Below are 27,402 nucleotides of genomic sequence, written 5' to 3' on the forward strand. Positions count from 1 at the left end.
CTACCCTTGGAGATTCTGATTTAATAGGTCTGAGGTGGGGCCTGAGAATTGAGATGCTTTCTGAAATCCACCTCCCCCCCACCCCGCCCCAGGGTTGTAGGGCAGAGTGGTTTATAATCATTCACAACTGATTGCCAGAGGGGAGGGAGAGCCTCCTGTCTTTGTGACATGAATCACTTCTGTTATTACAACCAACTGAAAACTGCCGATATTCTAATTGGCCCTTAGAGATAAGTTGCTACTTTTTCCTTCGGTTTGTCTCTTTAACCACCCAGGCAGCAGAAAGACAAAAGTTTTCAGCAAAGACCTGTCAAAACATTGCTCTCGCAAATACTGAAGTTGCTTTTAAAATATGTTGGGGATGCATTTACCAAGCATACTTTAAAGTTTATCAAGGTATATTTGGTTTTTAATAAAATGTTTTATTTAAATGCACAGTTTGATGAGTTTTGATGGACATATGCTTCCAGGTAACCACCTCAATTAAGATATGTAATATTTCTACCACCTCTGGGAAAATTCCCTCTTTACTCCTTTGCGGTCAATCCCCCAACCCCACCCTTGGCCCAGGCAACCACTGATCTGCTTTCTAACACTGGATTAGTTTACACTGTTCTAGAATTTGATATAAATGGCATCAAACAGTATGTACTTTATGCCTGGTTTCTTTTGCTCAGCACAATGTTTTTAAGATTCATCCATAACATGAATTATTAGTGAATTAAATTGTTCATTGTTTCTTCTCTGTTTCAAAAATAAGTGCATAGGGCTTCTGGGTACTACTTCCGGAGAAAGAGCAGGTTTCCGGAACAAACTGAAAGGGAAGTGAGAAAGTAAAGACCATGGGCTTCCCTGGTGGCGCAGTGGTTAAGAATCCACCTGCCAATGCAGGGGACACGGGTTCGAGCCCTGGTCTGGGAAGATCCCACATGCCGCGGAGCAACTAAGCCCGTGCGCCACAACTACTGAGCCTGTGCTCTAGAGCCTGCGAGCCACAACTACTGAGCCCACGTGCCACAACTACTGAAGCCTGCATGCCTAGAGCCTGTGCTCTGCAAGAAGAGAAGCCGCCACAATGAGAAGCCCATGCACCACAATGAAGAGTAGCCCCCGCTCGCCGCAACTAGAGGAAGCCCGCACGCAGCAACGAAGACCCAATGCAGCCAAAGAAAAATAAAATAAATAAATTTATAAAAAAAGTAAAATTAAAAAAAAAAGAAAGTAAAGACCATTGGCTAGATCGCCTTCTTCAAGGAGCTTGGCCAGGAAGGCGAGGAGGAAGTGACCACACTGAGGCAAGGGGAGTTTTCACCTAGGCAGGTGATTTCTGGAGGAAGGAGCATGTCGAGGAGGTGGCAGACCTGAGCTACAGGATGTGGGAAATGAGAGAAGAAAGGGAAATAAACTCAAGGGTCAAAGACAAACATCACCAGTTTAAAAAAATGTTGGTCTCTGTGGTGGTTTAAAAATATGTCCATTTTAAAAAAAATTTTTATTGGAGTATAGTTGCTTTACACTGTTGTGTTTCTGCTGCACAGCAAAGTGAATCAGCTATATGTATATATGTATATATATATGTATATATATATGTGTGTATATGTGTGTATATATATATATATATATATATATATATATATATATATATATATATATATATATTCCGTTTTTTAGATTTCCTTCCCATTTAGGTCACCACAGAGCATTGAGTAGAGTTCCCTGTGCTATACAGTAGGTTCTCATTGGTTATCTATTTTATACATAGTAGTATGCCCACAAATTCTTTTCTTTTTTAAATAAATAAATAAATTTATTTATTTATTGGCTGCATTGGGTCTTTGTTGCTGCGCGCGGGCTTTCTCTAGTTGTGGCGAGCAGGGGCTAATCTTTGTTGCGGTGCACGGGCTTCTCATTGCGGTGGCTTCTTGTGTTGCAGAGCATGCGCTCTAGGCGCGCAGGCTCAGTAGTTGTGGCTTGCAGGCTCTAGAAAACAGGCTCTGTAGTTGTGGCGCACAGGCTTAGTTGCTCCGTGGCATGGGGGATCTTCCCGGACCAGGGCTGGAACCAGTGTTCCCTGCATTGGCAGGTGGATTCTTAACCACTGTGCCACCAGGGAAGTCCCACAAATTCTTAGATATTCCTCTTTCAAGAGAGAGAAAACTTAATTTTCTTCCCCTTTCAGTGTGGGCTGGACTTAGTGACTCACTTCTGATGAATGGCAAGTGGTGGAAGGGTGGTTTGTCACTTCTGACACTAAGCCTTAGAGATACTGTAGCTTCCATCGTGGTTGCCCTCTTTAGGGTCAGGGAGCTCTGGGAGCAGCCGGCAGGGACCTAACGTGGTGAATAGTGAAGGGACATCATCTCTGAGGGAGAGGAGGCTTGCAGGACGAGCAGGACTTAGGAGATGTGGAGGCCGAGGGACTGGCACGTACTTATTGCCTGGAGGTGAAGGGACATGGCTCTTTCAGGGAACTCTAGGAAGCTCCCTTTTGAAGTCATCTGCATCTCTCTCTTCATCCAGATCTACCTGTATGCATTTATTCTAAATTACTGGTCCAGTTACACTCAGATTCACAACACAGTAGGAATCTGCTAGCACTAACCTCATGAAACTCATACTGATTAGTACTGTGTTCTAGTATGACATTATGGCCTAACTGGCCTTGTTGGTGGCTTGGATAGCTAACCTTTATGCACAAAATTATCTCATGGTAAGAGGTGTCCTGAAGACCACACAGTGACTACACAAGTCCTTAGGATAAGGACTGCCTATAACCTTATCCTCATGCTTTTATTGTGATAAGACTGGTGAGTGGTGAGAGAAGATATATTGTTATATTTCAGTAAGTAAAACCTTCCTGCATTCAAATCCCAAGCTAATACTCATTTGACAAAGAATCTACTCTTGTCTGCCGGGAAATTTGAACTAGTCTAGACCACACATAGCAGACAAAATTTGGCAGGCTTATATATGGGCATCAAGCCATACTGACTGTTCACACGTTTATTCAAATGCTTACGAAGATAAATTAATTCCTGCTGTGACTGACATTCTGCAGCAATTTCCAAAAATGCAGACACAGTAAAGTGTAATTACGATTTGTAATTGATTTGTAATTTACGAGCATTCCTGAGGAACTGAGCACCTCCTGAGATGGAGATTCTGACATGAGACCTAGGGAGAAACATTGAGCATACAGTTTTGAGTTTTATCTGTTCTTCATCTGTAAACTGGGAGAGAAGTGGTCTAGCAAAGAGAAGCAGACCATAATCGATGCTTAAAGAGCTAACTGGCAATGCCTCATTGAGGCAGCAGGGGGACAATTCTGAACACATCTGGCAGCCATTGGTGGGACAGGGTATTAACAGAGTATTGTAGGAGGTAACACTTGAGGCTAGAACCTCTTAGTCAGTGGTGTCCGACAGATCATTGCATGATGATGGAGAGGCTCACTAACCAATACAATACCCACTAGACATACGTGGATTTTGAGCACTTGAAATGTGACTAGTAAGATTAAGAAACTAATTTTAGTTTTTATTTAATTTTAATTAATTTAAATGTAAATAGCCACAGGTAACCAGTGACTACTGTATTGGACAGTGCAGCTCTAATTAATGTGGTTTCATGGATTCTTTAAAACCATGAGCTTCTTGAAGAATGGAGATGTATCTTACACTGGCGCTCAGCACATGTCTGACATATAGTAGGTTTTCAATAAATGCTTATTAACAGACCCTCAGTAGCTAGAAGAGGGCTGCCTTTATAATACGGAACGTAGATTGTTTAAGACTGTTTAGTTAGTATTTCCCAAAGGGTGTTTCAAATGCTTAGACCCACAAAATGCTCTGGAAAGAAAGAACTCCCTGATCAAATATATCTGTATGTTCTATATCTTGCTTGGGGGATTAGGATGCATGACAGGGTACTAAAGAAACTGGAATAGCTTTATTAACTACTGTCTCCCCTAGTCATTTGACCATGGAACCCCTTTTTCACATAATACCTTTGACATCCCCTAGAACTAGTAGATTCCAGGAAAAATACTTTGGAGGATGCTGAAATAATGACAGGGTAAGAGGAAGACTTCCAATGAATTCCTTGAAAAGTAAGGTCCCCGATTTCTAGCACATGGTCAGCAGATAATAAATATTTATTGAATGGTCTAGAAATGTCTCACTTCCAATCAGAATCAGAAGCAGTCTACAAACCATTCCCACTCAGCAAAGGTAAAGAAAGAAGGCAGAGTGTGGCTGGCAAGTCTAGGTATTCTCAGGCTGCCGTATTGGGTACCTGCCGAACTAGAAGATAATCTGACATGTATGAATTAGAGGTATGCAATAGCAAATTGGAACAGAAATAATAAGAGTTATTGAAATATACTAATATTTTAAGATTCTGTACTTTAAAAATTTAAACCAAGCAGCTAAACACTGAGAATTTGTTGTGATTAGAATATCAAACCCCATACAAAGGAATGACCAATACAGAGATACAGGTGGTGTAAACGAGGATGAAGCATGGGTCCCTGGGGATAGGAGAAGAGAATGGTCCTCTCTGAGAAGAAAAATGATAAAACAAGAACCTGACTGAGACCAGGACAGAAACATTTTCCTTAGTCACTTCTGGTCTTTAGTTCTGCTAGTGCCTTAGTAAGAAGGGACTGGAATTAACTCTAGACCCACACCATAGTTTCAGCTAAAAATTATTTGTAGTTATTGTACATACACTTACGCTTAAGTTTAATAAATTATATATAGGGCTTCCCAGGTGGCGCAGTGGTTAAGAATCTGCCTGCCAATGCAGGGGACACAGGTTCGAGCCCTGGTCTGGGAGGATCCCACATGCCGCGGAGCAACTAAGCCCGTGTGACACAACTACTGACCCTGAGCTCTACAGCCTGTAAGCCACAACTACTGAGCCCACGTGCCGCAACTACTGAAGCCTGCGTGCCTAGAGCCCGCGCTCCGCAACAAGAGAAGCCACCACAATGAGAATCCCGTGCACTGCAATGAAGAGTAGCCCCTGCTCGCTGCAACTAGAGAAAGCCTGTGCGCGGCAACGAAGACCCAATGCAGCCAAAAATAAATAAATAAATAAATAAATATATTTTTTAAAAACCACTGTATATAGACCATTCTATGGTATGGGTTAATCTCTTTTCAATAAATCCTTCCTATTCCCTTTTGAAACTTGAAGTTAGAAAAAAACAAGAATCTCTTCAGATCTAGTTAGGTAAAGGAATCTGGATGGGAGAAACTCCAACCAAAACCGTCAGTCAAGATCATGGTACCCTCTTCAGTGAGGTGCCCAGACAAAGCCTGTCCCTGCAGGGCTGGATGCGTTCCATGTGAGTGATCCACAGACTTCGTCATGTGCTTTAGATCTGCCCACTTAAAACAGAGGCTTCAAAATGAAAAAAGTGTACCTATTATAAAGATAACATCACCTCAGTGTTTACAAAGATGCTGAACTCCCCACTCCAGGAGCGATCACCCCATATCCAGGGAAAGCTTAATTGTTTAGCCCATGTGATTGTGCACATCCGCCTCCAACTACATTCACAAAAGGGATGTCCCAACGCTAGCCTGTTCCTCTGAGCATCTCTGTCACCTGCGGACCACCTTGCTGCTCCGAGCATCTCTGTCACCTGCGGACCACCTTGCTGCTCCGAGCATCTCTGTCACCTGCGGACCACCTTGCTCCTCTGAGCATCTCTGTCACCTGCGGACCACCTTGCTCCTCTGAGCATCTCTGTCACCTGCGGACCACCTTGTTCCTCTGAGCATCTCTGTCACCTGCAGACTACCTTGTTCCTCTGAGCATCTCTGTCACCACAGCTCTGAGAAGGGGGAGGAGAGGGCACGGCCAGAGACAGGAAAGAGCTCACTCAAAACCCTTGGTCCTGGGCACACAGGCCACTTGTCATGTTTAGCTTTGGTCTTTGTTCGTAAGGCCTTTTAAAGCATAAGGTTTGATTTTTCTGATTATTATAAAAGTGATGCATGCTTGTTACAGAAAACTTGAAAAGTCCATGTAGACACATATACAAAAGTATCACCCATAATTCCACCGAGAGAACTACTCTTGACTCTTTTTGCCATACTTCCTTTCTCATCTATGATTAGATGATTCTAGTAGACATACTAATAGACAGACATATGATTAGAGTGATTTTTCCAATACGGTTTTGAATCTTGTTTTTATTACTTAATATTATGTGTTGCGATTTTCCCATGGGCATCGTATTCAACTCTAATTGATTATATTTTAGGCCCTGAAATAAAGCAGACCACATCTCACCCCTGACCCAGTTAAAAACCAAAACAAAACCAAAAAACAAAAACCAACCATCTCCCATCGTACAAACCAGAAGCAAAAGCTCACTGGACATCAGCAAAAGATGAATAAGTAGAACTCACAAAGACATGCAGCTGATTTTGCTCCATTCCCGCTAACGCAGCACAATGCAGTTCACTGAAAATAATCCCACATTCCTTTGCTATTTTTCAAATTGACACTTTGAAATATGTCTGCCAAAGCTCCCAAAATGGTCTCTGGCAGGCTCTCCCACTCAGTTCTGGGCGTTTCGGTTGCCCTGAACAGCCACCCCCAGCTGATGCCATGCTGGAGACAGACAGACACACACACACACACCACCTAATTTGACAAAGTCCCACGAATGCAAACTCAACTCCAGCGACCCTCTGTGCCAGGTATACCCACTCTGCTGGCATGGTGGGCTTTAATTCATGAAGGCCTCACTAAGCAAAAAGGAAAGTCACCTTGGACCAAAGACAATAAAGCTGTTGACACACCATGTCAAAGATCATAGTCTCAGTTAAGTCAAGCTGGGGGGACTCTTGATATGATCTCGTTCATATATGGAAGACTGAGGTCCAGAGATATTAAATGCCTTGCTCAGCATCAGACAACGAATGTGGTAACTTAATAGTGGAAGCATCCTTGTAAAGGCCAAACTGCCGGGCTTCAGACTCACAGGCTGAAGCTCTTTCTTCTTCAATGCCTGTGTCCATGTTGGAACCATTTGGCTGGAAGTGAAAGAACCCGCCTGACAAGCAGCAGCCCAGAGGCCTTTGCACAGATGGTGTTTCAAAAGAGAAGATCCTTTCAAAAGCCCCACAATGGCTCTTCATTGCTGGCTATTTGGGGGAGCAGCTCCGGCTCATGTGACAGGCTCTGCTTCTTTTCACAGTCCTGACCTGCTCTGGCCAATCCTGGCTACTGCACTCACCCAAGCGTCTCCAAGGGAAGCGTGGGCATGACCTGGCCACCTCATACGGGAATGCAAGGTCATCATACGCCTGGGCTTAGATGGGCTGTGCTGGGTCTTTATGAGACAAGGCTTTCCAAGTCTTTGGTCTGCAAACTGTTGTTCTTCCATCTGGCCCTAAAGTACCCATTTTTCAAGCAGTGGTTTTGGTGCTGAAGCCTAAAATCATTTGGTGCATGAACCTCAATCATTAGCCAGCAGGCACTGCCTACAAACTGGGGGAGGAGGGGAAGCTTGGGCATGATAAGATGTCAGTAACGAGAATGACGAGGGAGGTTGAGAAACTGCCCACCACACCTGTTTGAAGTAAAGGTAACAAGTGTGGGGAACAGAGGAAACAATTTACGTGAAGAATGTAAGGGAACACCTGGAACTCAAGAAATGGAGATATCCCTTATTTCTTGAAAACGTGTGCATGCCAGGCACACGGTAAAAACTCAGTGATGGGGTGTCAGGGAAGTGGGAGGGTTGAGGAGTGAAGATGAACGAGGCTGAGTTACTTTTCTTTCCGTGAAGCCCTCCCATATGAGGAGTCTCACTTCCTTCCCATCTCCCTCTCCAAGGCTTCTTTCTTCCTCACCCCATGCAGCAGTGGGGAGTGTACAGCTGGGGCCGGGGTGGAGGCACGGAGGGAAAACTCAAAATCCAGAAACACATCACAGAGCTGAATAGTACTGTCCCCGCTTTGTTCCACAGATCACAATCTCCATAAGATGTCAGTGAGTGATGACAAAAGAAAAAAGATTTCAGCAGCCAAACGCAGCTAAATGGGGGGCAGGGGGCGCTACACAAAACCGAACCAGTTTCTTCACTGGATGACTTCGCAAGGCCTTTGATCTATGATTGTCCATCGTTGAGTCTTCAGGGGTGGAGATGATGTAGCATTTCAAAAACTCATTTGATCAGGAAAAGAAAAACTGTTTTCACTTATTATTACTCGGGACTGACATTTTGAGGAATACTCTTGGCCGGTGCTGATCCGTAGATTTTTCTTCTTTGCTTTACTTTCCCACCTCACTGAGCTGACCCTCCCCCCCCCCCCGCCGCATCCTAGAGAAGAAGAAGGGATGATGTGCTAACAATAGTAATTTTCAAATTTGAGAGTAATTGTCATGTAGAGTCGTGCCCCTGAGAGAGCGGTCTGGGAACCAGCAGCATTGACATCACCTGGGAGCAAAATGAATTGCACTGCAATCAGGGGTACCGAATCAGAAGCTGCAGTTTGGCGAGATGCCAAGGTGATTCATATGCACACTGAAGTTTGAGATGCAGACCGAGGGTGCTTGGTACTAGGCACTAACCTCAATAATTCTGATTTGGTGTATCCAGGGTGAGGCCCGGGTACGCACATTTTAAAATAGCACTTCCAGGACATTCTGATGCAGCTGGTGTGCGGACCCCTAATGAGAAACACTGACTTAATTAAAAAGCTCCTGTGGCCCAAGTGCCCTGCTATAAGGTAACCGAACAGCCCTGTGCTAACATTTGGTTTCATGGCAGCACCTCTACAAGCTAGGTGATGGTATAATCACTTTCATTGTTAGAAATAAGGAAATGGATCCCTGGAGAGAGAAGGTGAAACTGCTGGACCAAGGTCACCCAGGGGTCAGCAGGTGCCTTAGGGTGAACAAGGACTCTCCTGTCTTTCCTCCCCTGCCTCGCCAACCTCTCTCCTCCTCCTCCCTCATTTGCTCTTTATTCGCCAGCTTCTGTATCGCTAACAGCCCTCTGAATCTGCTTTTGTTTTTAGTGAAAGGCTAACAAAATACTGCTGCTCTCTGTGCTTGCTAATGATAATCCTGATTAGCTCCATTCTGTCAGCTGACTCCCAGGCTGCCCAGGGCCAACAGCAGCCTGCTTATTCAATCAGGGCCTGGCCCGTTTGCTAATTATCATTTGGGCTCGTTTTCTCCAACTGTGAACTTGCTCGAGTTCAAGTCATCTTCAGCTGTTGCATTTACATGAAAAATAGATCATTTGTCACGTCTGTGTCTGTCAATGTTCCAGCCTCCCCCTCCCTGTTGGAGACCAAATGAAATCATGTATTTCTCTGGGTTCCCAGGCTGCTGCTGACCAGCAGGTCCCAACGGGAGCCATGAGGCAAACCCTGTGGACAGATGGACGTGCTGGCCTTCCTCACTGGGCTGTCAGGGTGACCTCTTCCCAGCTTCTGAATTCCAAGCTGTATCCCCCCTCAGAGGCCTGATAGGGTGACCAACTGTCCCCGTTTGCCAGGAGCAGAGTTTTCCCAAGACATGGGATTCTTCTGTGCTAAATCTGGGAGGTTTGGTCACTGTACACCTGTCCCACCAGGACACACAGACAGTGTGAGAGCATTCAACATCCTCCTAGGTGATATAGTTGGAATCTGGATCAGGGAACTGACGGAGCTGGGGTCCCAGATTTCTCTGTCAGGCCTGAGGCTGAGGATGCGTCCCTTTACTGCTCTGCACCTTATTTTGCTTTAATATCTACTGCTAATCCGATAGCATGAAGCTTTATTTCCAACTGTGGATAAGTGGAGGTCTGCAGGCACGTTCTGAGATGAGGGTGGCACCAAAGAAGGAATGACTAGTGTGTAATCCCTTTGAATGGGGATCATCCTCAAAGTACTCTTCCGGATTCAAAAACACACTAAGCATTTATTAGGTACTTGGCAACATAGGCAATACAAGCATATGTCCCGTTTACTCCCAGCCCGCAAAGAGTTGACAATCCTGTGGGAGACACTAATACAAATACAATGAACTGTATCTGCTACAAGGCTACCTAGGGGATCCCCAAGATGGCAAAAGGCCATGGGAACTGGGGAAGGGAGAATTAGGGTACCTCTGCTTACTATAGGACAGCCACTGTCCATTCGTTATCTCATTTAACAGCCCACATTTCTTAAGCACCTATCGTGTGACTAACCCATTTAGTTTTTACAATTGTATTATTATACCTATTCTACAAATGAGTAAAATGAGGCTTTGAAAAACCTTGCTCGAAATCGCGAGTTAGTGAATGAAGGGTCCAGGGTTCGAACCCAGAGAGTCTGAGCCTTGTGTCTCCTGCCCTTGTGGGGTGCTGTACCCTCAACACAACCAGTGTGTTGGGCACTCAGCCAACATCAGACAAAAGTAACAGGGCAGGCTGAGGAGCATGGCTGTGTGTGGCGGGAACGTGGCGGAGAGAAACGTGAGGTGGGGCTTCTGCATCCTACACTGTGGAATCCCAAGGCATGACATCGGGAATGTCCCACTGGAGGTGTGGCAACTCTGGAGCTGTTGATGCTCAAAAGGAAACTGGCCTGACAAGTGCTGCCCTTCTGGCCCCTAGCTGCATTAGATTCTAAAGAAGGTACTAGAACAGGAAGCCAAATGCCTGACTTCTTCATCATCCTTCAAGGACCAAAGGTGAGTGACAGTCATTATTTTATATTTTTTTAGACTGCATTCGTCAATTCTCAAAAGCTTATCTTTCTTATACAATTAGAACATCTGAGTAACTTGCCTTGCATATATAGGGTACTTGATATATGCAAATCAAATACATATGTATTGATTTGATATAATATGACTGATTTTAATACTACAGCACTGCAATAGTAGACTTGGAAGTTAGGTATTCCAGCACTTTCAATGTTGAAAGTGCTCGTTTCAGTAATAACAATCCACCAGTGCAATATTCTTAGTGGACATTGAACTGTGCTAAGATAATGACTGTCTTCAGAAACATTCTCAATATCTTTTTCTGTTACTTTGTAGGTTTTGATTTGTGTAAAATGAATACATAATTTCAGACAGTCAAGCATTAAAAGCACTTGTTATTAATATGTACTAGCATTGAAATTAATCTCCCTGTAATTAAAATTAACAAAACATAAAGGTAGGCTGTTTCAAGCAAAATTTAAAGAACTATAAGCTTCTGGGAAAAAAAACGATATCCCTTCTTGCTCACACCTACTGTTATAATTCCTGGTTAATCCAAGCATAGTTTGTTCCCCATCCCCCGAAACAGGCTCTTATCTATTGATAGAATAACTGGGTTGTTCCAGCCCTTTCTGTGACTCAGACTTCAAGTCAGTTCCCGGTACTGCCAGGTGTTAGAACCCCTGGGGCCCTTCTTCAGTTGTAGAAAATACAGTTGACCCTTGAACAACGTGGGGGTAAGGGGCCCCGACCCTCCATGCCATTGACAATCTGAGTATAATTTATAGTTGGGCCCTCCATGACTGAGTTTCCTCCGTATCTACAGGTCTGCATCCACAGATTCAACCAACCTTGGATGGTGCAGTAATGCAGTATACAGCGTATAAGTGGACCTGTGCAGTTCCAACCCATGTTGTTCAAGGGTCCGCTGTAACTGAGAGTGCTCTGACGGCAAAGGAAGGCTTTCTCTACTTGTTAACTTACACTCGGCTTTGTCCTACAATGGCCTTCATGCTTCTGTACGTAGAGAAGAAATGAACACTCAGCTCTCTCCATCGGATGTTTCTGCTCCTTTAACTCAGAGAAACCCAAACTTGAGTGCTGAGGAGAGCCTCTTCCTTCCAGTGGACCTTTAGGGAAGGTGTCTCCCCTCCACCTGAACATGTCAACTGAAAGCAACTGAACCAAACTCCCCAGAAGCAGGACCCATGTTCTCCTGGAGATCAGAGTGCTTTCTCCACCCTCTTCGTTCACCTGCCCCTATCCACTCTGTCCTTAACATTTTCTGAAATTAGCTTTATCAACTCCTTTCAGGCCTTTAACTCCCTTTTGCTGTTTGCACAACCTTTTCTGTTTACCCACAACAGCCCTTATACAAGACAAATGAGCAAAACCTCACCATGATATGTTTTAGTTTCTTTCCACACTACTCGTCCAACTGAATTCAGAGACAACTTAGTTCTTGCCAAGAGCTTTCTAGAAAGTGGTTGCGAAAGAAAATGAAGAAAATAAATGCTTTAGCCAATGATATATCTCACTTGTACCCAGCGAATCTTGCTTTGTTCCACAACTCTTGAGCGACACGCAGAAAAAAATGTGTTTTTTTGCCATGTATTCTCAAAGCGTAATTAGAGATTTCAAGTTGAGAAACTCTGAGGGTGATATATAAAATTCCCCAACATCTTCTTTGCCAGATACAGGCACTCTACTGTATTAAACATGTCTTTTGGTTTTTGTGTTTTGATTCTTTAATATCTGGGGCCTTGCTGAAAATGGAGGGATTGCCCCTTCCAGGGCTGACCAATTTCTAGAGATAGTAGACAACTCGTCCCTGAGCTGTTTACTCACCAATCAATAAAAACCGACCAATCCAGAGCCCACTCCCCCAACCACCTCCGCTATGGCCTCTTACTCTTAGGGCTAAAATCCCTTGGCCCTAATCACCATAGCACCAGGTGACCAGCTAGGGGCAGACCCCCTGCCCCAGAACCTGCTGAAAGCTTTGGCAGTCATCTCTTGATCTGTTGGCCTCACCATACATAAATAATTTTAAAAACCTATAATTTAAAAACATGTACATCAAGAGAAAGGAAGACAGGCTAGCAAAAGACTGGTCTGGCCCCCATGCTCTGCCCATTGTTCAAATGGAGTTGGATGAAATTTAGTCGCTCTGTCAGTTATATTTAGCAAAACTGCCACTTTTAACTGTTTCAGGAAAAAAGCATGATTTTACGATAAAGCACTGATTATACTGGATAAGACAGTACTAGATAGAGTTGCTAGGGATAGCTGTGATGAGGGTACCATAGTATGATATATGTCACAAAAGATGTAGGGCTTTTAGGGGCCCTTGACTTCCAAAGCACAGTTTGAGTCCTACTGTAAGGACAGCCTATAAAGAAAATGAAAGGACTCCCCACTCACTTAAACAATAATAGTAAAGTTTTTTTTAACCAAGTGTTCTGGATTCTCATATATTCCATTAAAACTGCATTGCAGGAGATTCAGTATGAAAAGCAAAGTCCCCATGATACTGTATTCTCATCTTGGGCTCACCTCTCTCTATATCTCTGGAGTAAAAGCTACTCAAAAATAGTTTAACTTGACTTTGTGTATCTAGCAGGTGCCACCAAGTAGGTGCTGAATATTTATTCACTGATTGAAGAAACGTTTCTTACCTTCTTTGGAAAACAGCCTAAGAGATGACATAGAGCTCAAAGATGCCCATTTAAGGGGTTAAGTGAATAGGTGACTGGTTTTGGAGCTGAGAATTAAAGCTACTTCCTCTGGCCCAAACCATGGCAATCCCAGGGAGAAATGTAAGACCTCTGTTTGATGGCTGCGCACATCTTGGCATCTCCTGCCCTTTAGCTGACCTCTAACTCCTGTCCAACTCCGCAATCCTCTGGTTAGGAGCTGGCCATCAGTTTGCACGGGCGAGGCAGTGTTCTGTGACAAGTGGCTGAGCTCCTGGGGGGACCTGGGTGCCGCCACTGCACAGTGACACTTACCAAGGGCTCCAGCTCCTTGCGGTCTATGAGGTTCATCTCAGTGACGAAGTAATAGAAGTGTTTGTAGCAGGTGTTGACGTGGGCCTCTGCGCCCATCACAATGACCCGGTCGAAGTGGTGGATGTAGACGTGGACGAAGACCCGGAAGAGGCGGCACAGGATCTTCTTGCAGATCTGCAGGAAGTTCTTTGGGAAGGGAACACCTAGAGAAAGGGAAAAAGGGAACAAAGCCATGATGGGGAAGCTCTGGCAGGCCCCAAGCACACGTGTGAGGCTGGAGAGCAGTCCTGGACCCAGGCTTCTGGGCCAGCCTGCAGATGCCTGGCTCTGTGTGGGCAGTTGCATTGGACAGTGTCTGAAAAAGTGGCTAAAACGGCGTTAAATTCAAACACCAACAACCACGAAAAGACCAAACAAATGAACAAAGAGGGCCAGGTTTGTTTCTTTGGTTATATCTTTTTTGGTGCAGATAAACGTGCAGAAATATTTATTTTTAGATAGAAACAGGCACTCTCCCTTCTTGCTTTTTTACTTTTCCCACTTTTTAGAGCCCGAGAAAGTTCCTTTTCCTCTTATCTCTAATATAAGAAAACTGGTAGAAGGAGGGCGATGATCCAGGGAGACTGGCACTCCTTGACACAGAGTAATAGGGAGCGGTGAGGACTGCAGCAAATTAGAAAGCCCCTTCTCATCAAAGGAAGCAGCCGCTGCACAACTCAGTCAGTGGTGGTCAGATGGCGACAGAGGCCCGGGGCTGCGAGATCTGGTTTCGCAAGATGATTCAGAAATCTGGGGTTCTATATGAACTATCTGGAGTTCTAGTTTTAAAATGATAGCAATTAACCTGACATTTTAAAAAGAAAGAATACTGCAGGTCAAAACAAAACATCTTCCCAGGATAACTCGGCCTGCAGACTACCAGTTTGCAAATTCTGATCCAAACTTTTTCTGAGATACACTGTTCCTGAGGTGGGCAAATGCAACAAAACTTCATGGAAACTTCGCATTACACTTATTGTCACCTCATCTCCTTGAGGAAGGTAAGAGTTGGGGGTTGTTTTTCATAACACAGACTGGGTGAGGGGGCAGAGGAATCACCCAGATTTCCTGTCTGATGACCACTACTCCCAGCTTGGTCAGAGCAACAAATAGAATCCCAAGCCCACTTCCTTTCTGCCTCTCAGACACTGCTTAAACTCTTGGCATTTACACTGTTCTTAAGTAGTGACATCATGGATTCCAAAGTTAAATAGCCTTTGAATTCCTATTCTGCTCCTTTTCCAGCCATAGGACCACAGACAAGTTATTTAACCTCTCTGAGCTACAGTTTCTCCATATGTAGGATGCAGGTAAAATTGCCAATTGTCCTGAGGATTAGAAGTGACACCCCTGTGACTTTTGTTTTTTTGTCAGTTAAGGAGGAGTCAAAACAAGGCCTTTTTTGCATGGCCAGGAATGTCAGCATGACTAAAACCCTCCTACAGCGCCCAGGACAGAGTAAGCGCTTGCTAAAGGGAATGACACCTCCCCCGCCCCGCTCTCTGCTTTGTAGATCTGGAGCATCTAGCTGTTGTTATAAGGCAAGTAATTACCCTTATCAGGAAAAGGCAGACATGACCACCAGCCTTTCGGCAGAATTGCAGAGCTGCGCTCAGGGCATGTCCCTGGTCCCCAGCAAGCCTGGAGTTTTGCCATCCGTGCCTCCACAGGGTCCCAGTGGCAGCTGTCTGGTGAGAGACACTCTGTAACGGGATCACCTGGAACACCGAGGGCAGGATGAGCGACAGAACACAGCTGGCAGCTGGCAGAGGCAGGAATCTGCCTCCCCAGGGTCCGGCACTGATATTGGCTTTTCTTCCAAAACAAAGTGGCAACATATCAAATGAACCCAGGGAGAGACTTGGGCATAGCTTGGCAGCTGACTGTCTGGGCAACAGATGCTGGGGTTTGGGGGTGGGGTGATGTAAAGCTGGCCAAAGGTGGAGGGCAGCCCCCCACCGAGAGCGGATGGGTGGTTTTCTCTGCTGAAGCGGGGGGGGGGGGGGGCCAGTGAAAACCACTGCTGCCAGGCTGGGAGAAGGTCTAGAGGCTTCAAAGAAGCCTGAGAGGGCTTCCCTGGTGGCGCAGTGGTTGAGAATCTGCCTGCCAATGAAGGGGACACGGGTTCGAGCCCTGGTCTGGGAAGATCCCACATGCTCCGCAACTGGGCCCGTGAGCCACAATTGCTGAGCCTGCGCGTCTGGAGCCTGTGCTCCGCAACAAGAGAGGCCGCGATAGTGAGAGGCCCGCGCACCGCGATGAAGAGTGGCCCCCGCTTGCCGCAGCTAGAGGAAGCCATCGCACAGAAACGAAGACCCAACACAGCCATAAAATTTAAAAAAAAAAAAATTAAAAAATTAAAAAAAAAAAAAAAAAAAGAAGCCTGAGATCCAGAGGTGATGGAATCCCCCATTATCCATATTCAAGTGTTGATTATGTTCCCATCAGAAGGGGAGTCCTGGAACCATACCGGAGACAACAGCAGAGGTTGGCATGTGTTACTTTCGCAACCTGTCTGGGATGTAGGTTTTACTAGTCCTGTATCACAGATGAATAACACCAAACACAGATTAACTTGCTCCAGGCCACTTAGGTAAACAGTGGCAGGGCTGGGATTTGGACCAAGTCAGCCTGATTCTAAAATCTAACAGATCTGGTTATGTTTGGAGTGTGACTCTCTCTGCCAAGGATAAAAGCACAGCTTAACTGCTGAATGCAACGAGGCATCTAAAGATTACTCTTTGGTGGCACAGAAATATAATTTTAAAAAAGGAAAGGGGTGAGGAGAGAAGGGTGAAAAAAGTCCACACCCTTGGGAGCCACAGATCCGAGGTACTAAGAGGTCAGCTAATAATCTGAGGCCCCAAGGAGAGATGTGTTTTCTCTGCTGGTGCCTTAGACCATGGACCTGGGACTAAGAGTAAAGCCAACCTTTACTGAGCACGTAACAAGTCTAGGTACTATTATTGTTTCCATCTCATAAATGAAGAAACAGACTCAGAAAATTAAGTAGCTTCCCCGGGTCACGCAGCTGGCAAGTAGTGGAGGGGTTTGGACCCAGGATTGTCTAACTCCAAAGCCCATGAGTACCCACTACCCTGAAATCTGGAGATGTTGCTCTGGGACTCTGCACACACTTCCAGCTCCCAAGCCCTTCCTTCCTGGGTGGCCTGAATCCCCCCAGGGGCGCTCACCTTTCACGTCACCAGCTGCTAGGGGACACAGGGATGGGGGGTTTCAGCTGTGCCAGTTTGTCTGCTTGACCTTTAAAGCTGGTGCCCACACCCCACACACTGACTGAAGGTAAGGCAAGATCTTGGACACACCAAGGATGTTCATGGCACTTGTTGGGTCCCTCTAGAGTGTCCCCAATCTGCATTCCCCCACACCCCCCAAGTCCCTACGTCTGATCAGCTTTGAGCTCTTGGCTCTGCCCTCCATTCCACACCTGGTCTCTGGCCTTGTCTTTGGCCTTGAACTTGGTTTGCTCTTGCCTCTTGCATTTGGGCTATGGCTGGGAATGATCTTCATAGTATAGAGAAGAGCTGGTTTTAGAGTCTAGAAGACCTAGATTAAAATCCTAGCCCTGTAACTTACTAGCTGTATAGGCAAGTGACTTCATCACTCTACTTCATTACAAAATGGAGAAAAACATTTACTTTCTAGGGTTCTTATAATAGTATCTGTAATGTGCGTGGCACTTGGTGGGAACTTTGAGATGAAGTCCTACTTTTGTTATTTCCCACTTGAACTCCTTGGGTAGGAAGGAGCCCAGCCTCAGATCTCTTGGCTCTGGCTGCTAAGTTGGCCCTGACTCTTCCACCATCCCCTTCCTTACATGTAATTCATTCTTCAAAAGTGAACACTGCAAATGGTTCAAGTCAGGACATGCTCAGCATGCACCATAGTCACCCCCAGGCCAACTTGGGAAGCTGAGAAGTCCTAGGCTGGATTCGTAGGGAGCCTAAGAACCCTGGTGGGTTCTCTGCTAAGCCAGAGATAAAATCCCAGCTCATAGAGTGTGGGGTTAAGAATAAGAAAGCTAGGTGGCAGTTGGGAAATTCATTCAATACTATTGATGGTTCAGGGTCCAATTCTACAGTTTGTATACTATCTTAGCCCTTTTCTCCCTTTCTCTTCTGCATTCTAAGTGTTCAGATTTGTGTGTGTGTGTGTGAAAACTTTAAATAAACCGTCAGAAGGTGGGAAGTGGAAGAGATCACCCCTCTGGATGTCCACCACTTTGGTGGACCCTGGAACTCTCATCCTGTGTAACTGGCCTCACGGCAGCAAGACAGGGTAAGACTCAGTGCTGATCTACTCCTTTCCCTGACAGGCTCCAGAGGGACCAGTTCATGAAAATTAAATTATCTGAGGGTTTCTTGTCTTCATGGTACCGGTAGGAAGTATCTAATCTCCATTAAATAGCCACAGAAAAATGAACCCTGAGAGAGGCCTGATATGTGTATGTGTGATGTCATTTATTCCCAGTGAAATCCTGAGCAGTGATATTATTATTTCAGTAATTTTCTTTTTTTTTTAACGTAACTGTGGCTTAGTTCAGCTAAAGTGTTTGCCTGTCCCCACAGATAAAAGGATGTAGAGTAGAGATTTGGCTCTGACAACTCAGGCCCTTTCTTTGGCGTCCTGCAGTTACAGCTCCATGGCACAGAGAACCTCACTGTTAAGATGACCATTTTTTGACCTCCACTGAGCTCAGTACCTGGCTTGCAGAAGAAGCTCAAAAAAAATGTTTGTTTGTTTTCGATAAATACAGGCTAACAGTAGGAAGAACGAAAGGCTAATGAACCATCTCAAATGGACACTGGACTTGTTATCATGGCAGCCTGAACCTGAGGAGAACATGCAAGGCTCTGGGCAGAGGGCAGCCTATGTGTTCCACGGGGCACCAATGACCCAGCTCAGGACTGTATCCAACCCCGTCCTTTTGTTCCTTCTGCTTCTTTGAATACATATGATACTGGGGACCCTCCACTTTTGTACTTCCCAAGGTCTGTGTTAAAAATGACTAATTCTGGGAGATCCTTGGCTAAAAAAACACGATCACGAGGTCAAGTATACTTGTCAAAATGCTGCTTTTATAAATGTTTGCAATATACCTAAGCATAGTAAAGGATCTGAGAATTCCTGTAGCCAAAAGTCCTATTTAACTCTGGAACCTCCTTTTTCCCGTAATAGCTATTGGTTTAAAAGAGTCTGTAATCAGACTTCCCAGGTTTCGTTTCTGGCTCTACTACCTATTAACAAGGTAACCATATGCAAAACGGCTTAGTATCTCTTAGCTGCAGTTCCCCCAACTCGAAAGAAACAGGGATATTTATGTTATCTGTAGCTCAGGGGGTTGTTGTGAGGATTAAATACACACACGTAAAAGGCTTTGCTAATACTTTGCAGATAGGAAGCACTCTCGTGCACTGTTAGTTTTAGTATCTCATGGACCAAATGTTCTTTGTAACATACTTTGGGATTAAATTCCTCCTGCATATTTATTTTCAGGAGGGCAGTCTTGGTATTAATCCATCAATCCTGAACTTGCAAAGAATTTAGAGTGGTAGGTACTCAATTAAGCCCTGGATGATATTTGGCTTTGCATTATTTTCTACAAATTTCTCATATTTATGTCTTGTATTACTGTAAGTTCCTGAACAAAGGGACTGTTTTATACTTTGATTCTATCTTTAAAAGCACCTGGCACAGGGCTAGGTAGGGAACACTCATCATTCAAAGTTGAATCATAAGAGAGCAGTGATCTTATTTAGTCAAGATGTGAATCCATCATCGCCTACTTGGGGGAGGAAAAAAGCCTACAGCAGAAATGATAGCTTTTTGCCAGAGTCTTGATATGGTCCTGGCATGGAAGGCTACACAATGCTCTTCTATGGAGGAGAGCTCTGAGATGAAGAACATTTTCATCTAGCCTAGGAGGTGGGAAGAAAGAATCTGAAACTCCTTTTTTTATCATTAAAACCTCCCTTCTTTACCTTTCAATATAGTTTTTCGGGGGGGGGGGTGATAGTTAATTTTCAGTCACTGTACTCAATTAGAAAGTTAATGCCAGACAATATTAACCAGGAGTCATAACTGAAATAGATTGCATATCTGAAGGATTTGGAGTTAAACTTTGACTAGTCTTATAATAACCCAGACAAACCTTCTGAAAATAATCTCAGACAGATATGTATTGATCATATAGAAAACAACCTTTGGAATAGGTTAGAGAGGCTTTTTATTTTTATTTTTTTGGCCATGCCATGCAGCATGCGGAACTTGCCAGACTAGGGATCGAACCCGTGCCCCCTCCATGGAAGCACGGAGTCTTAACCACTGGACCGCCAGGGAAATCCCTATAGAAAACAACCTTTGAACAGAAGGTCTCTAAATGATTTGTAAGCACGATTGATCTCAGAGCCTCCCCTTCCTCTACCCTACCCTGAGCCACAGCCCCTGACTCTCAGATTCAAGTTGGTAAATTTCAGACTCCAAGAAGCTGCCTCAAAATGGGAAGATGTGTTCAGATGAGCTTCACAGAGAGGTGACAGACATCTATGTGCTCAAGGATAGATCTGGATGGGTCGGGGCAGGCCGTGTGGCTTGGTCTCTGCAAATGGGATCCGTGAGCCTAAAACGGGACCAGGCTGAACTCAGATTCCGGAATGAGCCCAGGCAAGATGCCTGGGCAGAGGTCAGAATCCCAAACCAATCACTCACATGTGGTTCCAGCAGGAATTTGCTCCACAATTAGACTCAAAGCAAGACTAGAGTTTGCTAAGTGATCGGGCCAAGGAGGAGGCCAGCCAGAGAGTTGGGGTGAAGGCGGAGGGTGCAGTGAGCCTGCGGGGCTTGGAGCCCCTCTTGAAGGCCTGACCAGGCAGCTTCATGGCTCTGTTTCTGCTGCTGGTGAGGACCTGGTACTCGGCCGGGAACCAGCGTCTGACAGAGCCCTGCTGAGTTTATGAATGTGTCTAACCACAAACTTTCTGATCTCCAAGCCACATTGAGTGCGAGAGCTAAATCGAGCATGGAATATAATAATAATTTCTCTGGGGCCCCATGCGGATTTGCCTGTCATCTCTGACTCAGTAACTATCCTTTCTCCCAAACAGAACTGAATAAAAATTCCAGTAATTTCTGAGCTTCAATCCATTTTCTTTCTTCCTCATCCCCTCCCCTCCCCTCCCTTTCACTTAGCCCCCAAATGTCCCATTCAATCCTTCCTTTTCAGGCACCTCTGGAAAAAACCCAAGAAGTTGTCTAAATGGCTTGTGTTTTTTTCTTTTACCCTTTTATGGAAGCTGCAAAAGGAGAGAGTCCCTCAGAGAATGCGGAGATGCTATGACAGGGCCACAGATGGGAGATGGAGGTCCCGAAGTCAAACAAGACCCAGGCAGCAGTTTCCAAGCTAGCTGCTACGCATTCTTGTTTTCATGGTTTTTCTCTCTTTTCTTCTGGAGAGAAAGCCAGATGCTTAGGGCTGAGAACCTGGTCTCTGACGGCACTGGGTTGAACCTGGGCTGTGGAGCTCTGGAGAGTAAGGGCTCAGAGGCTGTCTACAGGGACACCAGAGAACTGGCCCCAGAACACCCCAGGTTCCACAAGCAGCTGGCAGACATTCCAGCCCGTCGTTCACCTAGCTAATGCCTCTTCCTTCTGTAGAGCTCAGCTGAAAGCCTCCCATCATCCCCAGACTCAGGTTGCCTGGCATGTGCTCCTGTAACTCTCCTGAGCACAGATCCCAGACGGTAATTGCACACTGATGTGTGTGGGCGCTGGCTCAGGTCTGCCACCCCCTCCAGACTGTACGCTCCCTGAGGGCAGGGAGTGCATCCACGCTCCTCCCAGAAGGATGCTGAGTGCCCAGAGCGGAGGTACACCAAAATCAAAGCTCAGAAAGGTGCAGGGACTGACCGGCCCGGGGTTTAGAGCTAGTTTGTGATGAAAAGGGGTCTGAATTCAAGTCTGTCTGATTCCAGAGCCTATGCTCTTTCCACTCTGCCAGGAAGCTGGATGGGATTCTTACGGCTCGTTTCATCTCTTGCCAATCCAATTGGCAGAACTGGAGAAGCCAAATTTGTTAAAAGACGAAGGTGGACAAGGACATATTGGCTCTTACTTCCCCAAAGGCATGTGTCATTCGTGGCTGAAGACACTGGTTAAGCGACTGGCTCTGGTGTCAATCACTGGTTTCAGATTCCAGCCGTGGAACGTCCCTGCTACTTGCCCGGGAGTGAGTTTGCTAACTTCTAAAAGGCTCGGTTTCCTTATCTGAGGAATGAGGATAATTATACCTGGTATTTGGTGAGATTGGGAGGATTAAACACAGAGCCCAGGGCCAGCAGGCTCTCAGAGGCATTCGGCAAAAGGCCACTGATGTTATTACTGCTCTAAAAGGTGGCGCTTCCTCACCAGAGTCCAGGGTGGGGGAGGGCAAACGAAACGGCACAGATGGAGCTGCCTTTTCTCTAAAGGACAAACTCTTCCTGGAAAGCAGATTTGGACCCAAGGTCATATAGGGAAACACCGTGTGAACTGTCCGAGGAGCTTCCACGTGACACGAGATGAAGCCTAACGCCTTGGCTAATCTAATCCCTTGGGGACCCCAATGGCATGTCAGTAACAACAACCAGAAAGGCCCATCTTTCTCCTTCGTACTGTCACTCCTGTCTGAGAGCAGCTGTGCTGTCCTTTTGGTCTTTGGAGGTCAGTACCAGGAGTGTGCATGTGAAAATCCCTCTACAAGTCATAAAAACCACTCATTCTCAATAGCTCATGAATAAAAACAACATCCCACACACGTGGGAAAAGAAAACAGGCCTCCTCTGGCAGCGTAGCTGAGAACATACCATTTCCAGAATACTTGCAAAACAAAACACAACTGGATCACAATGAAGAAAAAAAAAGAAAAGAAACCTTAACAACATAGACCTATTTCTTAAAAATCCTCTCCTAATAGTTTATTCTCTTGCCCATTCCATCCACATTCTCCTGCCTCCCGCAAAACGTATATATATATTTATCTAAAGAAGCCTCACACTCTTGCTGATGAAAATTCAGCTTTGGAGGACCGATTCTTCTAAGCAGATGTTTTGTGTTATCTCAGTGCATTCCTCAAGAAAGTGTCTGTACACCATGCCAAGGAAAACAATCCTGTGTAGCAAGACTTTGTTCCTCTGCCTGAAAAAAAAAAAAAAAAAAAAAAAAGTCCCCAAACAAGCTGACAGCTGCAAATGGTTAGAAATAAACTGGCTACTACTCTCTTCCCCAGCTCCCTCTGCCCGGTCCCAGCTGCCCCTCACCCCAACCCCGAGTAACCCTCGGACCCATTATCACACTGGTTGGACCAAAAGAAGGGAATACAGAATAGCAAGTGATGATACGTTCTAAACAGATTGTTAATTCTTTCAGACGTGCCATTTGCGGGGCAGAGGAAGTGCTGTTTCAGCCAGCCAGAGGAGCCTGCCTGTCACCTGCCCCTCTCTGTCTCCAGCGCCACTTCTCTGCTGCTGGAAGCTCCTTCTTACCCGCATCCCCATCTCCAGGTTGGCTGGCTGCCTTCCCTCGCTCTGTCCTGGCGTGGAGGTGGAAGTACATCAAGAGAGACCCAAGAAGACCTGAGAAAGGCATTCATTCACTATGGATTGGCAATAAAAGCCATTAAAGATGAACTCTAGCTAGTTCAGACCTGCCGAGTTTGCTGAAAATCAAATGGCCCAAATGAGATAGAGTGAGCTGAGAACACGGTGCTAATGAACCTCATTAGAACTGGAAAGTCAGACAGAAGGACCAGTACTTTGATCATGAGCCCCAGTCAGAATTTGCAGATGACTCAGCCTCCTGGTCGTGGACGATCTGTTGTGAGTATTTTCACAAAAAAAATTTTTCTTTATTCACCAGCAGAATCTTTCTTCCATTATGTGCAGGGCAATGAAAACCCAGTCTTGTCTGAGATGTGGTGTATATGTATATATGTATGTGTATATACACATACATATACACAATGGAATATTACTCAGCCATAAAAAAGAATGAAATAATGCCATTCGCAGCAACGTGGATGGACCTAGAGATTATCATCCTAAGTGAAGTAAGTCAGACAGAGACAAATATCACATGACATCATTTATATGTGGAATCTAAAAAATAATACAAATCAATTTACTTACAAAACAGAAATAGACTCAGACATAGGAAATAAACTTACAGTTACTAAAGGGGAAAGTGGGGGAGGGATAAATTAGGAGTATGGGATTAACAGATACACACCACTATATATATAATAGACAAACAACAAGGATTTATTTATTTATATTGAATATAGCACAGGGAGCTATATTCAATATCTTCTAATAACCTTTAATGGAAAAGAATCTGAAGCTGTACACCTGAAACTAACACGGTATTGTAAATCAACTAGAGTCAAATTTTTTTAAAATACAGAAAAATACACACAAAAAATACACACACACACACAAAATACCAAGTCTTGTCCGAATAGTTTCTAATCTATAAACTTCTCTCCAGCCCCACTGCCACTTCCCTAGCTCAAGCCACCATCACCTCCTGCCTGGTTGGCTGTGGCTCCCCCTTAGTGGAGCTTCCTTCCTTTACTCTTGGATTTCTTCAATATCTACCAGGCACATGGAGGATCTTCCTGAAATGCAGCTCTAACCAGGATGTCTTCTTTCTGTGCAAAACTCTAAAGCAGCTTCCTACTGCTTGAGGTAAAATCAGAGCTATTTAACACAGCAGGCAAGACCCTCTCTGGTTTCATATGCGTGCATATCTCCATTATTACCTCTGGATCCTCCCAACTTGCATATAATACCCCAGCCCTCCAGAGCTAAGATCCATTAGCTCACTTCTGGGCGTTGCCGCATATTGTAGAGTTGGTAGCTGGAAACTCTCTTCTTCAGCTTCCCCTCTTTGTGTGGCTAACTCCCGTTTGTTATTCGAGCCTCAACTAAGTTATCACTTCCTCTGGGTTGTCCTCCTTGCCCACCTCACCCCTAGTCTAGTTAGGTGTAGCATAATACCCTGTCCTTCTCCCATGATCACACTTACCATTGTTTTGTCATTGTTTTTTTTGGTCTCCATTAGAATAAAAATTTTGAAGCTTCGAGGAACGTCACTTTCCTGTTCACAGTTATATCCCTGGCATCGAACGCGTACCAGAATACGGGGGTTCTCAGTAAGTATTTGTGGAGTGAATAAGTGAACAAATGACCATATAATGTGGGGATGGTGAAGAGCTTTGCCTGCTTGGGTTCCCTTTCTTCTCCTGTCCCCAGGCAGTGGCCCTTGAGTCACAGTCTGAAAACCATCTTGCTATGGAAAGATCCCCCAGGGAACTGCTATTGGCCCACGTTTAACCTTGTCAAGTCCAAGGCCATAAGGCTGCAGTGAAAATTAATACCCATTTAACTCTTCACACCTAGCAGATCTCAGACGCATCTTTCTATTAAGTTTTCACCCATACTGGGAAAGACACCTCCTCAAATTGTATTTTATATTTATATCAAAGCACCTATTTTCATATAAATAGAAAACTATCATCAGGTAGGTCATTTTCCAGAGTTACTAAAGTTTGAAATAAGCCAGGATTGATTGAGCAACAAATAATCCTGGGATACATGATTGGGGAAGGCAGGGGAGAGGGAAAAGATAGCCAAAGTAAATCATTCTTTTGAGAAACGTGGATCCAGAAAGAACAATGATTGGATCCCAAGTTTAGGGGTGCTTTGCAGAGCCAAAAGGGAAAAGGAAGAAATTGATCTGAGGCAGGGGTGTAACTGTTGGGGGATCTTCTCCAGACAGAAAGGGTCTAAGAAAGGAAAACTTGCCAAAGAAGTTCAGAGCAGACTCTGCATGCAAAGACCCACCCTGCATGAGGCTGAAGGGGATGCAAGTGGATGCAGATGACTCTTTCCATCTGAGCTGGAAGGGTTCTGGCAGGGACTGAGAAAAATTGGTGAGTCATTGCATTTGCATGTAAGACCTCATGAAGGTAAGATGGTGGGTTAGGGATGAAACCAGAAATGTAGCTTTAAAATCTGATCACTGGGTCAAAGTAGAGCTAAATTCATGGACTAAACTGTATATCTGTAAAGTACTTACTTGAATATGGTCTTAACCAGAAATCACGTATTCAAATGCCTTCAAGGGTCAGAAAGGGACATAAAAGCATCAAGTAGGCTGGCTGTAATACAATAGGGAATGGAACAGACTGTGACAACCTGGAGAGTGCTTTATGCAGGAAAGAAAAATTGTCTCAGCCTTAGCTGTGTTGAGCAGGAATATGGGTCCAGGATTGCCAGAACTTCTGGTCTTTCAAGAGAATCGGAAGTCTAGATTCTAATGTGAAATCTCTTCATAGTTAAATGTTGGTAGTTCAAAAACATTAAAAATTTTTAAAAAACATTTTATTTTTAATGTAATTTATTTTTACATAGTTAACTCAGCCTGGAAAAGTTGACTCTCTACGACAGCTTAATTTTTAAATTTTACTTTAAAAAATTAAAAAAATTTACATTACATTACATTTTTAATTTACATTAAATTTTTTTTTAATTTTAAAATTTTAAAAATTAAAAAATACCTTGGTAGCAATGAGCACCTGCAACATCCAGATCTTAGTGTCTAATACCATTCTTCAAAAAGGGGAATCAGGGCTCCTTGGAGAAATAGCTGATTCTAGGGCTGGGGCAGGAAATAGAACACTTTGTAGCTCCAGAAAGAAAGGGAGTCCTCGGACTTCCCTGGTGGTGCAGTGGTTAAGAATCCGCCTGCCAATGCAGGGGACACGAGTTCGAGCCCTGGTCCGGGAAGATCCCACATGCCACGGAGCAACTAAGCCCACGTGCCACAACTACTGAGCCTGCGCTCTGGAGCCCGCGAGCCACAACTACTGAAGCCCACGCACCGCAACGAAGAGTAGCTCCCGCTCACCGCAACTAGAGAAAGCCCGCGCGGAGCAATGAAGACCCAACGCAGCCAAAAATAAATAATAAATAAAATAAATAAATTAAAAAAAAAAAAAAAGAAAGAAAGGGAGTCCTCGATAAAAACACAACAACGGAGGTGTGTCCAAGGGACCCTGGAGGCAATCTGAAAGAGCTCCTGCAAGGCCGAAGCTGGAATTTAAGCAAGAAAATAAATGGAGTAGTATTAGATTATAACCGAAAGTATAAAATAAATACCCACGAGTCTAGATTGATAGAAATAAATGATTGAATAAATAAGTGGGGAACAGACAAACTGCAGCAGAATTCCAAATAATTTACGTAGTTACTTTCCCCTGAAGAAGGTGGAACTCCTTTCCGTAGCCTTGACTGTGGGGTATGCCAGGTGACTTGCTTCCAAAGAGTGCAGTTGGAAAGGGAGGTGGGAAGAGTAACTTTAAAATGGAGAAACCTGGCAGACACAACGTTGGCCAGGTAACTAAGGTCACTGCCATCACTGATTAGTCATGTTCTTGGCATATACCTTTGATATGATGTGAGGAAGATGTCACTTCGGCTCTGTGGACTTCTGACCCAAAACCCGTAACCCGAATGGAACCATGAGAAAAATATTAGACAAACCCAAATTCAGGGACATTCTACAAAACATTTACCAGCACTCCTTTAAA

The 27,402-nt window shown here is 44.7% G+C and overlaps 1 protein-coding gene across 1 annotated transcript in view; it reads right to left on the reverse strand.

The window, feature by feature from the left end:
* MOB3B (MOB kinase activator 3B) overlaps positions 1-27,402 on the reverse strand; it is a 211,638-nt gene that overhangs the window by 20,746 nt on the left and 163,490 nt on the right. The window contains exon 3 of the mRNA XM_068553306.1: positions 13,719-13,921. Within this exon, the coding sequence (XP_068409407.1) occupies positions 13,719-13,921 (203 nt within the window). The remainder of the gene's footprint in view (positions 1-13,718; positions 13,922-27,402) is intronic.

This window comes from Eschrichtius robustus, chromosome 10, assembly GCF_028021215.1.
Source record: "Eschrichtius robustus isolate mEscRob2 chromosome 10, mEscRob2.pri, whole genome shotgun sequence".
Lineage (NCBI taxonomy): Eukaryota > Metazoa > Chordata > Mammalia > Artiodactyla > Eschrichtiidae > Eschrichtius > Eschrichtius robustus.